This window comes from Pseudophryne corroboree, chromosome 4 (assembly GCF_028390025.1).
Source record: "Pseudophryne corroboree isolate aPseCor3 chromosome 4, aPseCor3.hap2, whole genome shotgun sequence".
NCBI classification, from domain to species: Eukaryota; Metazoa; Chordata; class Amphibia; order Anura; family Myobatrachidae; genus Pseudophryne; species Pseudophryne corroboree.
This window is the reverse complement of record NC_086447.1, coordinates 256,247,372-256,260,161: the sequence shown is the minus strand read 5'-3', so window position 1 is coordinate 256,260,161 and position 12,790 is coordinate 256,247,372. Positions and strand designations below refer to the sequence as shown.

Sequence of the window (12,790 nt, the reverse complement as noted above, 5' to 3'; positions counted from 1 at the left end):
CGCACTTCTGCTAAACTAAGATACACTCCCAGGGGGCGGCGGCTTAGCGTTTGCACTGCTGCTAAAAGCAGCTAGCGAACAACTCGGAATGACCCCCAATGACACAGCAGAAAAAAAGCAAACAAAAAAACAAAAGGAAGTGACCATAATGGAAATTGACCATCTCAGTGCTAGTTATTCTTCTTAACCATTGAATCATAGAACAGAAATTCTATTCTTTCATACACCATATTATATGAATATACATATTCATATATGTATATGCTTTCATACACCATCCGAAAATATTACAGTTGTAATATTTAAAATAAATAGTTAAAATAAAATGATTTACCAGCAGTATCACTTGCGCCATTTGTATTCAAAATCTTCAAGAGATCTTTGGTTAATTTCCGAAGCTGGTGCCTGGCCTCGGCTCGCTGTCTTCCCACGCCGTACAGCAGAATCATTCTCTGGTTACATTCATGACTCGATGATGCTTCCTACAAGTTAAAAATACATATACAGTATATTAAGGTGGAAAAGAACCCAACAAATTAACCATATGGAGCAGAAGTGCGAAAGCTCACTTGATCTTTATCATCAATATGAATACAGACCATGAATCCACGGCCAGGGCCTCACTTTCCAACTAACTTTTTGGATTTTAACAGGAGGTATCAAAGTAACCATAAATCATATTGTAAAACTTTTTTAAGAGGCATCTATTCTTACATGTGAAACTACCGGTATTGTTACTGCAAGCTGTGCTGCCTGAGGGTAACCATGATACAGTTGCTGGTAGTTTACTTTTATGGGGGGAGCAGAAAATGTGAAAATCAAAATATGAAAAAATAAAATAAAAAGTACGGTAGTTTTTTTGGTGCTGTAACAAACCATTACTCCCTGTAAAATGTATATGACAAACAATAGTGCATTACCCTATTAAACAATGAAACACTGTGGTGTTCACAAAAGATGAAAGGTGTGCTTCAGAAAAGTCCTCAGGAAGATAGATCTCCACACTCTTTAGTTTAAACAGGTTAATATAACCTTACTTTCTGTTCCAACTTTTAAGGCTCATCAAAAAAAAAAATTTCCAATGCCCCTTAATAATATATAGTTTTATTTTGATCTCACCATGCAACTCTTTTTGTGCAAAAAAACTAGACTAACAAACATGAATGGACTAAGATGGTGACATTTACCAAGGGACAGAAGAAGGCACTGGGCTAGGGTGCTAGTGTATCACTTTCCTAATTTTGGGAAAAATATGTGTAAATAAAAAGCACTTTCTGCAGTTTTTTTTTTTTAGGGGATTTAAGGGTGGCAAATATGTTTAGAGTTAGTTAACAAACCACAGATATTGCATATCACTGGGATTATTTAATACATGTAACATTTTTAAGAACTTGATACGTTCATGTTCAGATAGCATTATAAGTAACATATTAATAGCAGCAGAGGGAAGAAAGCAGACAAGACAGTGACCTTGGCCCTCATTCCGAGTTGTTCGCTCGGTAATTTTCTGCGCATCGCAGCGATTTTCCGCTAATTGCGCATGCGCAATGTTCGCACTGCGACTGCGCCAAGTAAATTTGCTAAGAAGTTTGGTATTTTACTCACGGCATTACAAGGTTTTTTCTTCGTTCTGGTGATCGGAGTGTGACTGACAGGAAGTGGGTGTTTCTGGGCGGAAACTGACCGTTTTATGGGAGTGTGTGAAAAAACGCTGCCGTTTCTGGGAAAAACGTGGGAGTGTCTGGGCGAACGCTGGGTGTGTTTGTGACGTCAAACCAGGAACGACAAGCACTGAACTGATCGCACTGGAAGAGTAAGTCTCGAGCTACTCAGAAACTGCACAGATAAATCTTTTCGCAATATTGCGAATCTTTAGTTCGCAATTTTGCTAATCTAAGATTCACTCCCAGTAGGCGGCGGCTTAGCGTGTGCAATGCTGCTAAAAGCAGCTTGCGAGCGAACAACTCGGAATGAGGGCCCTTATCTGATAGATTCCTGCCCATGCAACTCCTCTTCCATTGAGCGCAGTGTGCATACTGAGCAAGGGACCTGGAGGATTTATTATTAATTTCCCAACTTTACCTGGCAAACACACCAAACATATAACCAGAGGTGTAGCTAGATGCCATGGTGCCCGAAGCAAGGGTATGTTTCGGCACCCCCTCCCCTGTACTGAATTGGGGGCATGTTACATTTGAAAAATAAAAATATTGAAAAATCCTAAATTGGGGCCAGTTTGTGACTTTGTGAGCTCAGAGCGAAAGTTGCCTTTGGGCGGCTCCCATGTTTAAAACAGGGACAGTGTGCGCAACAAAACTATAGTGGAGTGGCTTTATGAGGAAGGGGCATTGCCACAGGATAGTACCAATTCAGATTACACCGCACAGTATTGTATTCACATTACACCACACAGTTGTACTCCTTATACACTTTACGCCACACCGTAGAGCCACTTATACATGTTACACCACAGTATTATTACTATTATTATCCTTTATATGGCGCCACAAGGGTTCCGCAGCACCCAATTTACAGAGTAAATAAACAAACAAAACAGGAAAACAGTGACTTACAATTCAAGACAATATAGGACAAGTACAGGGTATATAAACATAGCTGCATCAGCAGAAGACACTGAAATAAATATCTGGGTGGAAGAAAACCAAGGGATTTGGTGCCGTCAGGGGCGGTTTGGTATGCCGGGACCCTGGATCAGATCCTGGCCAGCCCGTCCCCTGCTCCCCCCACTGATCGTTCCCTCCCCATGCATGGCTGCCGCAATCGTAACTTCTGCACATGAGCTGCCGAGTTTACAGTGGTGGGACAGCAGCTTCTGGTGAGCACTTGGGAAGAGGGACAGCAGCCATCTGAGTGTGTGTTAGGGGGGTGAGGGGGTTAGTGGTAAGAGACAGCGACCGCGGAAGTGTGTGGGGGTTGGGTAGTAAGAAACTGCTGGGTGAGTGCTGGGGGGGGGGGGGGGTGCATTATAAGTTAAAATTAAATTATCCATATAATACCAAGGGGTACTATTATTGTAGCAGAAGGTTTCTTTGTTTGCCATCCTCTTAAATGGAGACATGGGATGAATAAATTATTGTAATATATTGTATTAATATTTTACATTAAATGATTTATCCTGTGTCTTTATTTAAATAAGATGATGGTAAACCAGAAGTCATTATTGTTTATTAGTCATCTCATGCAACATTAATAGTACCTGGTTCTTTGAACGGGTTCAGTATGATTTGCCGATGGACGGGATTCCAGCTGTCAGTTTACCGACAGCGGCATCCCGTCCATCGGAATCCAACCAGCCCCCTAACCCTCACCTTTTCCCTACCCTAACCCTCCCTTGTGGGTGCCTAACCCTAACCCACCCTTCCCCTGCTGCGTAAACCTAACCCTCGCCGCTAGGTGTCTAACCCTAACCTCCCCTGCTAAGTGTCTTCTGATGGCGTCCTGCTGAAAGAAGGCTCAGGATCCAAGGCGTCGGTATTTAGACGCCGGGATCTTCGACGCTGGTGTTCCTGCTGTGGATGGGATTCCGGCATCCCCTGGAGCCTACGATCCCTAGGGCCTAGCGCTGATGCAACCTCGGTGGCAACCGCATCAGCGACTGTTTCATAGTCTCCCCCCAAAACAGTGCTGCTGTGTCCGTGTTCCCCCTCTAAGCGGAACCAATGCCTTACCTTCTCCCCGTGCTCTGGCCACAGCCTGGTAACGTCTGCTGGACTTGCTAATACATCTTACACAGATGCCCACCGGAACAGCACTGTACACGTGGGTAAGCGTTGTTGCTACCCAGCGGGGGAGTTGTTGGAGCGACTTTTTCTAAGGTACGTATAAGACGCTTTTTAGACAAGATCGCTCAAAAAAATATTAAGACTTTAAAAATAAAATAAAAAGCTTAAGGCTGCTAAAAACTAGCAGCCCAGGAGGCAGGGTTATATGAAATGGCCTGTTGCATGCTAGGAGGCCGAAATCTTTGACCAATTGGTGCATGTTATCCTGTGGATAACCTGTGGACCCTGCCAGAGAAAAAAAATGAATATTTATTATTTTACATCATTTTTGAATGGCTTTACCTGTCCGACATCTGAGCATGCCTGTAGTGTAGTAGGTCTGTCAGTTATTACGTTTTTAGCCTTTTTGATATCAAAATCTTCATCGCTAATTGGAAATTTGATTTATCTCCTACCCAACCATCAAATTTAATCCCCTAAATGTATGCCCAGTCCATCACCAGACACCACCCCCTTTACAGACCCCATCTCCATTAGGGCAGCATCTAGATTTTCCCGGGCTGGTTTTCCAACCCAATCCGCCCCTGGGTGCCGTCAAAGGGATTATTGAAATGAAGATAGGTTAAGTAAGGCTGGGCACACATTTGCCAATGGCACATTAGATGTGACATCGTACAAGATCCCCCCGCAAACGATATTGTTCACACACTCTGAACGATATACTGTATATCGTTTGCTTCTCATCAGTGACGGAATGTACCCACATCCAGGTGCATGCCGTCTTGTACAATATCTTTAGATTTCAAGGTGAAAACGAAAGATATTGTACATCGTTAATGACCCATGGGAGCGCGCATCACTAACGATATAGTGAGCACACACTGGATTATGTGAACAATAAATTGTCCGATCCAGTGGATCGGACGATATATCGGGTGCATATCATCAAGTGTGTACCCAGCCTAATAGACAGAAAAACACATGAGGGAAGAGGGCCCTGGTCGTGAGAGTGCTGCAGTAACAGGGACAGAGAGAGATTCTGCAGCTGGGACAGAGAGAGGTGCTGCAGTAGCTGGGACAGAGAGAGATGCTGCTGCAGCTGGGACAGAGAGAGATGCTGCTGCAGCTGGGACAGAAATAGGTTCTGCTGTAGCTGGGACAGAGAGAGATGCAGCTGCAGCTGGGACAGAGAGAGATGCTGCAGTAGCTGGGGCAGAAAGAGGTTCTGCAGCAACAGGGGCAGAGAGGTGCTGCAATAGCTGGGGCAGAAAGAGGTGTTGAAGCAACATGGAACTTTTCCATACTTTACGATCCACGTGGACTACGATTGGAACGGTAATCTGTGCCGAGCAAAGCGAAGGCACCATGCCCGAAGCATGGCGAGCGAACGCGGTGCACTAATTGGGGTTACCAGTCACTTTACGCAAAAAACGACACCAAAAAAAGTTTAAAAAACTCATGTCGACCTTTTCATGTGTCGACCATGTGTCCATGTCGACCATGTCAATGTCGACCAATAGTGGTCGACCTAATGACTGTCTACCATAACATGGTCGACCATTCATACCGGAACCATATATACACACTGCTCAAAAAAGGGAACACTAAAATAACACATCCTAGATCTGAATGAATGAAATATTCTTATTAAATACTTTGTTCTTTACATAGTTGAATGTGCTGACAACAAAATCACACAAAAATTATCAATGGAAATCAAATTTATTAACCCATGGAGGTCTGGATTTGGAGTCACACTCAAAATTAAAGTGGGAAAACACACTACAGGCTGATCCAACTTTGATGTAATGTCCTTAAAACAAGTAAAAAATGAGGCTCAGTAGTGTGTGTGGCCTCCACGTGCCTGTATGACCTCCCTACAATGCCTGGGCATGCTCCTGATGAGGTGGCAGATGGTCTCCTGAGGGATCTCCTCCCAGACCTAGACTAAAGCATCCGCCAACTCCTGGACAGTCTGTGGTGCAACGTGGCGTTGGTGGATGGAGCGAGACATGATGTCCCAGATGTGCTCAATTGGATTCAGGTCTGGGGAACGGGCGGGCCAGTCCATAGCATCAATGCCTTCGTCTTGCAGGAACTGCTGACACACTCCAGTCACATGAGGTCTAGCATTGTCTTGCATTAGGAGGAACCCAGGGCCAACCGCACCAGCATATGGTCTCACAAGGGGTCTGAGGATCTCATCTCGGTACCTAATGGCAGTCAGGCTACCTCTGGCGAGCACATAGAGGGCTGTGCGGCCCCCCAAAGAAATGCCACCCCACACCATTACTGACCCACTGCCAAACCAGTCATGCTGGAGGATGTTGCAGGCAGCAGAACGTTCTCATTGGCGTCTCCAGACTCTGTCACATCTGTCACGTGCTCAGTGAGAACCTGCTTTCATCTGTGAAGAGCACAGGGCGCCAGTGGCGAATTTGCCAATCTTGGTGTTCTCTGGCAAATGCCAAACATCCTGCACGGTGTTGGGCTGTAAGCACAACCCCCACCCGTGGACGTCGGGCCCTCACACCACCCTCATGGAGTCTGTTTCTGATCGTTTGAGTAGACACATGCACATTTGTGGCTTGCTGGAGGTCATTTTGCAAGGATCTGGCAGTGCTCCTCCTGTTCCTCCTTGCACAAAGGCGGAGGTAGCGGTCCTGCTGCTGTGTTGTTGCCCTCCTATGGCCTCCTCCACGTCTCCTGATGTACTGGCCTGTCTCCTGGTAGCGCCTCCATGCTCTGGACATTACGCTGACAGACACAGCAAACCTTCTTGCCACAGCTCGCATTGATGTGCCATCCTGGATGAGCTGCACTACCTGAGCCACCTGTGTGGGTTGTAGAATCCGTCTCATGCTACCACTACAGTGAAAGCACCGCCAGCTTTCAAAAGTGACCAAAACATCAGCCAGAAAGCATAGGAGCTGAGTAGTGGTCTGTGGTCACCACCTGCAGAACAATTCCTTTATTGGGGGTGTCTTGCTAATTGCCTATAATTTCCACCTGTTGTCTATTCCATTTGCACAACAGCATGTGAAATTGATTGTCAATCAGTGTTGCTTCCTAAGTGGACAGTTTGATTTCACAGAAGTGTGATTGACTTGGAGTTACATTGTGTTGTTTAAGTGTTCCCTTTATTTTTTTGAGCAGTGTATATATATATATATATATATATATATAAAACATAGTAACATAGTATTTGAGATTGAATAGACGCAAATTGCCTATCGTGTTCAACCTGTCTTAAGTTGAGATGATTCTACATACTTGCTGAATAATGTTTTATGACTAGTTAGCTACTATAACTCATGTTACTCCCGGATTAACCACGTTGATATTTTAAGTATTATAACCTTGGATAGCTTTTTCATTCAGAAATGTATCCATTCCTTTTTTAAATCCAATTACAGAGTCCGCCATTACCACCTTCCCTGTCAGGGAATTCCACATCCTGATTGCCCTAACAGTGAAGAACCCTTTCCTCCGTTGCGTTAGGAACTTTCTCTCCTTCAGTCGCAGCGAGTGCCCACGAGTCCTAAACTGTGTTCTTTTAATAAATAATTCCTCTGATAACTCTTTATGATGTCCCTTTACATATTTGAAGATATTAATAATATGTCCTCTTAAGGGCCTCTTTTCTAGTGTATACATATTCAGCCTAGTAAGTCTTTCCTTATAGTCCAGTCCTTCTAGGCCTTTAATCAATTTAGTAGCTCGCCTTTGAACACTTTCGAGTTCACTGATGTCTTTTTTTATACAATGGTGCCCAAAACTGAACACAATATTCCAGGTGCGGACGTACCAATGCCTTATACAGCGGCATGATTACATCCGAGTCCCTTGTCTCAATTCCCCTTTTTTATGCACGCTAGCACCTTACTTGCCTTCTTTACTGCGTTTTGACATTGTGTATGGTTATTAAGCCTATTATCAATGAATACCCCAAAATATTTTTCCAACTCTGTTTCCCCTAGGCGTTCTCCATTTGGGTTCACTACGGCTGGCCGGCGGTCGGGCTCCCGGCGACCAGCATCCCGGCGCCGGGAGCCCGACCGCCGGCTTACCGACAGCTTGGCGAGCGCAAATGAGCCCCTTGCGGGCTCGCTGCACTCGCCACGCTACGGGCACGGTGGCGCGCTACGCGCGCCACACTATTTTATTCTCCCTCTATGGGGGTCGTGGACCCCCACGAGGGAAAATAATTGTCGGTATTCCGGCTGTCGGGCTCCCGGCGCCGGTATACTGAGCGCCGGGAGCCCGACCGCCGGCAAACAGAAGACCACCCCTCCATTTAATATGTACGATGCAAGTTTGTTTTTAGTCCCAAAATGCATAACCTTGCATTTGTCTGTATAGAACCTCATTTTCCATTTAGAAGCCCAGAGTTCAAGTTTAGATAGATCATTCTGCAAGGACTCCACATCCAATTCTGAATTAATTACCTTACACAGTTTAGTATCGTCTGCAAAGATTGACACTGTGCTTTCCAGACCTATTTCTAGGTCATTGATAAATATGTTGAACAGTAGTGGCCCGAGTACGGACCCTTGTGGTATTCCGCTGACTACTGGGGACCAGGTTGAGGACTTCCTGTTGACCACTACTCGCTGTGCCCTGCTCTCCAACCAGCTGCTTATCCATGTGCAAATAGTTTTTCCTAGGCCAAGCTCCTTTAATTTGATCATCAGTCTCCTGTGAGGAACTGTATCGAAGGCTTTAGCAAAATCTAGGAAGACCACATCCACTGCTTTTCCTTGATCAAGATTTTATATATATATATATATATATATATATATATATATATAAAATATGAACAAATTGTGCAAACATTAGCACTGCAGAATTGAATTGTTAGTACTGAATAAGTATGGGCTGGGATTTACGTGCAAGTAATGTCCATGGAGACTGGCCACAGTCCTGGGAATATGCAAAGTAGTGATATAAGTTGTTACCCACTGATGGAATGGATGGATGACCTCTTGGCAGCTTGAGTGTGGACCCAATATTAGTCTTATTGTAAATCCCTATATAGTTCCCTTTTTGTGGACATCTAGGCTTGCCTCCAGGTAAAATCCAACATAAAGCAGTCTCCAGCTCCAATACCAACGCGTTTCGCTGTATGCCACAGCTGCCAAGAGTGGGACTAACTATCCCTTTACCCAGCTGCTCACGGTAATAGCATCTCAATTTCAGCGCCAGACCCATTACCTTGGTAATTATCCTTTTACAGGACAGAAGAATCCCTGCTGAACAGTTTCAAGCAGACAGTGAGATATATAAAAAGGGCGGCAGAGCTCCGGTATGTGGGGGCTGTCAGTGTCTCCTGCTGTCACCTCTGGCTTGCTCTGTTCCCTACTTAGTCTCTGAGTCTTAGTTAGTGTGCACCCCTCTGCTTCTCCTCCTCCTGCGGCTGCCTGTACAGAGGCCCATGGTATAGCGGGCCGAATGAGGGGGTGGGCAGGCGGCGGCATGCCCTCTAACTTTTCCGGCGCCTGAAGCTCGCACTCCACCGGAGCCACCCTCACTACACCCCTGCATATAACCAATGGCAAGTACACTGTTTAATTGATAAATACATACATATCAGTTTGTACCTCCCTCCTCCACTGAGTGCCTTTCTTCCCTGCCACCTCATGTGCCCAGTCTTTTCCTCCACTGTTCACAATAATTTCCCCTGTAGAATCACATCCTGCCAAAAACCTTATTGTTATTGCAGCGAGATGCTGTTACGTACTCTACAGACAGATTTTGCAAATACATACATAGGTCCTAGGAGAGTAGTTGTTTAGGGCATGTGCATTTTTAGTAGTATTTGTGCTGTGTTTACAAAGCTTACATACTATACTTGATTAGAGCTGGTAGTCTTTAGGCCCACTCTAAGCAATGTAATAAAACTAGAGATAAGTGGGCTCAGTTTTCCGAGAACTGAGCCTGTCCAAACTTCCGGGATCCAAGGGAATCTGAGCCATGGCTACGGTTTTCCCTCCAGACTCGGATTCCAAAACGAAACAAAAGCCATCTTCCAGGCATCGGATCTTGCATGTTTTGAATTCAATATAAGTCGCTTCCGCAGAGATTCGGGTGCCATTTCACACAAGACCACCGGTGGGGAGGACGCTTTCACAGATTACAAAGAAAGGACATTGTATGACGAGCACCCACATGTCCCTATTGTTAATACTGGCTGGGCTAGTTTTGCTGGATGTAGGCAGTTAGCAAAACATTTTAATTTTTTTTAAAGTGCAGAAACATCTATATTACTTTGATATGCCTAGGGGCATCAGCAGCTTCTGCTGATTAAAATAATACGCGGCATGCCTATATTCTGTATGTAGCATTTCATATGCAGATACAGCCACAGTCTCGCACAGTATATAGGCATGCTGCATATCAGTTTAATCAGCAAAAGCTGCTTGTGCATCCTAGCCACATAACAATGCAAATAAGATGCATTTTCATTATAAAAATGTGCCCGACGTTAGCATTGATGCAAGATTTGTTAGGACACATCTGTATCCAAGCAGAGGCAGAGGTCACAGTGTTAGTGGAAGTGTGAGTGCTGTGTGCATGTGAGTGGGTTGGTTGTGCAGTAGTGTTCAGAATATGTGTAAGGAGCATTATGTGTGTCATGTAAAAATGCATTAATAATGTGCAACATATGTGTAAGGGGCACTGTGTATAATTATGTGTATAAGGGCATTAATAATGTGCAACATATGTGTAAGGGCCACTGTGTGTGTCATTATGTGTATAAGGACATTAATAATGTGCGGCATATGTGTAACAGGGTACTACTGTATGTGTGTCATTATGTGTATAGGGGCACTAATAATGTGCAGCAAATGTGTAGGGGGCACTATGTGTGTCATTATGTGTATAAGGGCATTAATAATGTGCGCCATATGTGTAAGGGACATTATGTATAAAAGGGCATTAATAAAGGCTGTAATAATGTGTAAGGCGCATTATGTTTATAAGGACATTAATGTGTCTCATATGTGTAAGGGGCATTACTGTGTGGAATTGTGTATAAACGCATTACTAATGTGTGGCATTATGTGTATAAGGTGCTCTACTATGTGGCGTTGCATATAGAAAGGGCACTACTGTGTCGTCTAATGTGAATAAAGAGCAATAAGGTGTGGTGTAATGTGAATAAGGAGCAATTCAGTGTGATGTAATGTGAATAAGGGGCTCTACTGTGAGGACTAACGTTTATAAGGTAAAGTGATACTAATGTGGGATGTAATATGAATTATGGACACTATCGCAAGATAAAATGTGAATAAAGTTGCAGTACTGTGTGGCGTAAATGGAATTGGGGTTACTATTGTGTGGCCATGCCCCTTCCCAGCAAGAAGATGCCCCTTTTTGGGCTGTGCGTCAAATGTGCAAACTGTTCCTATTTAAAATATAGGGGGTACAAGGACTGCTATGGGTGAGGGGTGATGGTACTGGGAAATAGGTGCAAGGTCAGAGGCAGAACCAGCGGTGGTGCTAGGGGGCACCAGACAAATTCTTGCCTAGGGCATCATATTGGTTAGGGCCGGCTCTGCTTGCATGTTGGCTAAGTGTGTCACACTATTGCCATAACTTAACTGCAGCATTAACCATTGGTGCACACTTGTGTTTTTTGGGGGTTTTTTTGTCACTGCCTGCAGTGCAGCCCAGGCTCCTTAAACAGGGACAGCATTAACATTTGGTGCACACTGGTATTTTTTGTCAATGTCTGAAGTGTAAAAGTAATCCTTTACAGTGTGCTGCATGCCACCATTGCTATAATATAAGCACAGTCATTTGCAGCAGCGTGTAAAAAAAAAAAAAAAAACATAAAAAAAACTTGTGTATTCATGGCCAAGCTGTGAAACCACATTAATAATATTTAAGCACTGTGAGAGTCGCAGTGTGAAGTTATTGTCATTTGTTAGAAAGTAAATTCAGAAAAAAAAAAAAAAAAAAAACAATTTTGTGTGTTCAGTTGATGGAAGAGCTGAAGCAGCAACCAAGTACTAGTGCTGTGGCTGTTGCTAGTCATAATGATTGTGATATTAGCACTTCAACATCTACTACAGCCGGTGCTTAAGGCATAGAGGGTTTAAGAAAGGGCATCTGAAATCAAAACAAATTTAACAATACAGGGAAAGTTAACTGCCGAATTACCAACATGCTATTCACCACATCCAATGGTAATTAAAGGCTCAGGCCTTAACCTTTAATTGTGATTGGTGATTCTAGAACTATTGTCAGTAAGGAATCTTCTTCTGTAACCTCACATGATGATGTACCACCTTATCACTCTAGGGGGTCTATTCATGAAGCAGTGAAATGAGTGGCGAAGTGAGCCAGTGGAGAAGTTGCCCATGGCAGCCAATCAGCTGCTCTGTATGATTTTATAGTATGCATATTATAAATGTTACTTCAATGCTGATTGGTTCTTCTCTACTGGCTCACTTCTCCACGGTTTTCACTGCTTCATGAATAGATCCCTAAAAGAGGTGCCCAATGTAAAACAGGCAAATCAGTGGAGAAACCCCCCCACTAAGGCTGAAGAACATACTGTGTGTTCAGAAACCTCACAAATCCCTGAGGAAAGTATAAGGTCATCCATATTAGCTATGTGCTAGTCTGAAATTTCTGATACTGTACTCGGAGAGAAGCCTCCTTCTACCATATATGAACTCTCTGCAAATGTGGGGATGAGCAGCACAAGTTTAGCTGGTGACATAGAACTTGAGGATGCCACCCTGGAAGTATAACAGGATGAGGGGGATAATAAGAATTTACTCACCGGTAATTCTATTTCTCGTAGTCCGTAGTGGATGCTGGGAACTCCGTAAGGACCATGGGGAATAGCGGCTCCGCAGGAGTCTGGGCACAACTAAAAGAAAGCTTTTAGACTACCTGGTGTGCACTGGCTCCTCCCACTATGACCCTCCTCCAAGCCTCAGTTAGGATACTGTGCCCGGAAGAGCTGACACAATAAGGAAGGATTTTGAATCCCGGGTAAGACTCATACCAGCCACACCAATCACACCGTATAA

General features: G+C 44.1%; 2 protein-coding genes across 11 annotated transcripts in view; one reads left to right on the top strand and one right to left on the bottom strand.

Annotated features, from left to right (window-relative positions):
- The window catches only part of MED12L (mediator complex subunit 12L), a 1,138,385-nt gene that overhangs the window by 419,996 nt on the left and 705,599 nt on the right, over positions 1-12,790 (bottom strand). For all 8 annotated transcript variants that reach the window (XR_010175887.1, XM_063916060.1, XM_063916058.1 and 5 more), the window contains one exon: positions 335-482. Coding sequence is in view for 7 of the 8 variants with exons in the window: in XM_063916060.1 (XP_063772130.1) it covers positions 335-482 (148 nt within the window). In the remaining variant the exon portion in view is untranslated. The remainder of the gene's footprint in view (positions 1-334; positions 483-12,790) is intronic.
- The window catches only part of P2RY12 (purinergic receptor P2Y12), a 160,570-nt gene that overhangs the window by 86,742 nt on the left and 61,038 nt on the right, over positions 1-12,790 (top strand). The window lies entirely within an intron of this gene.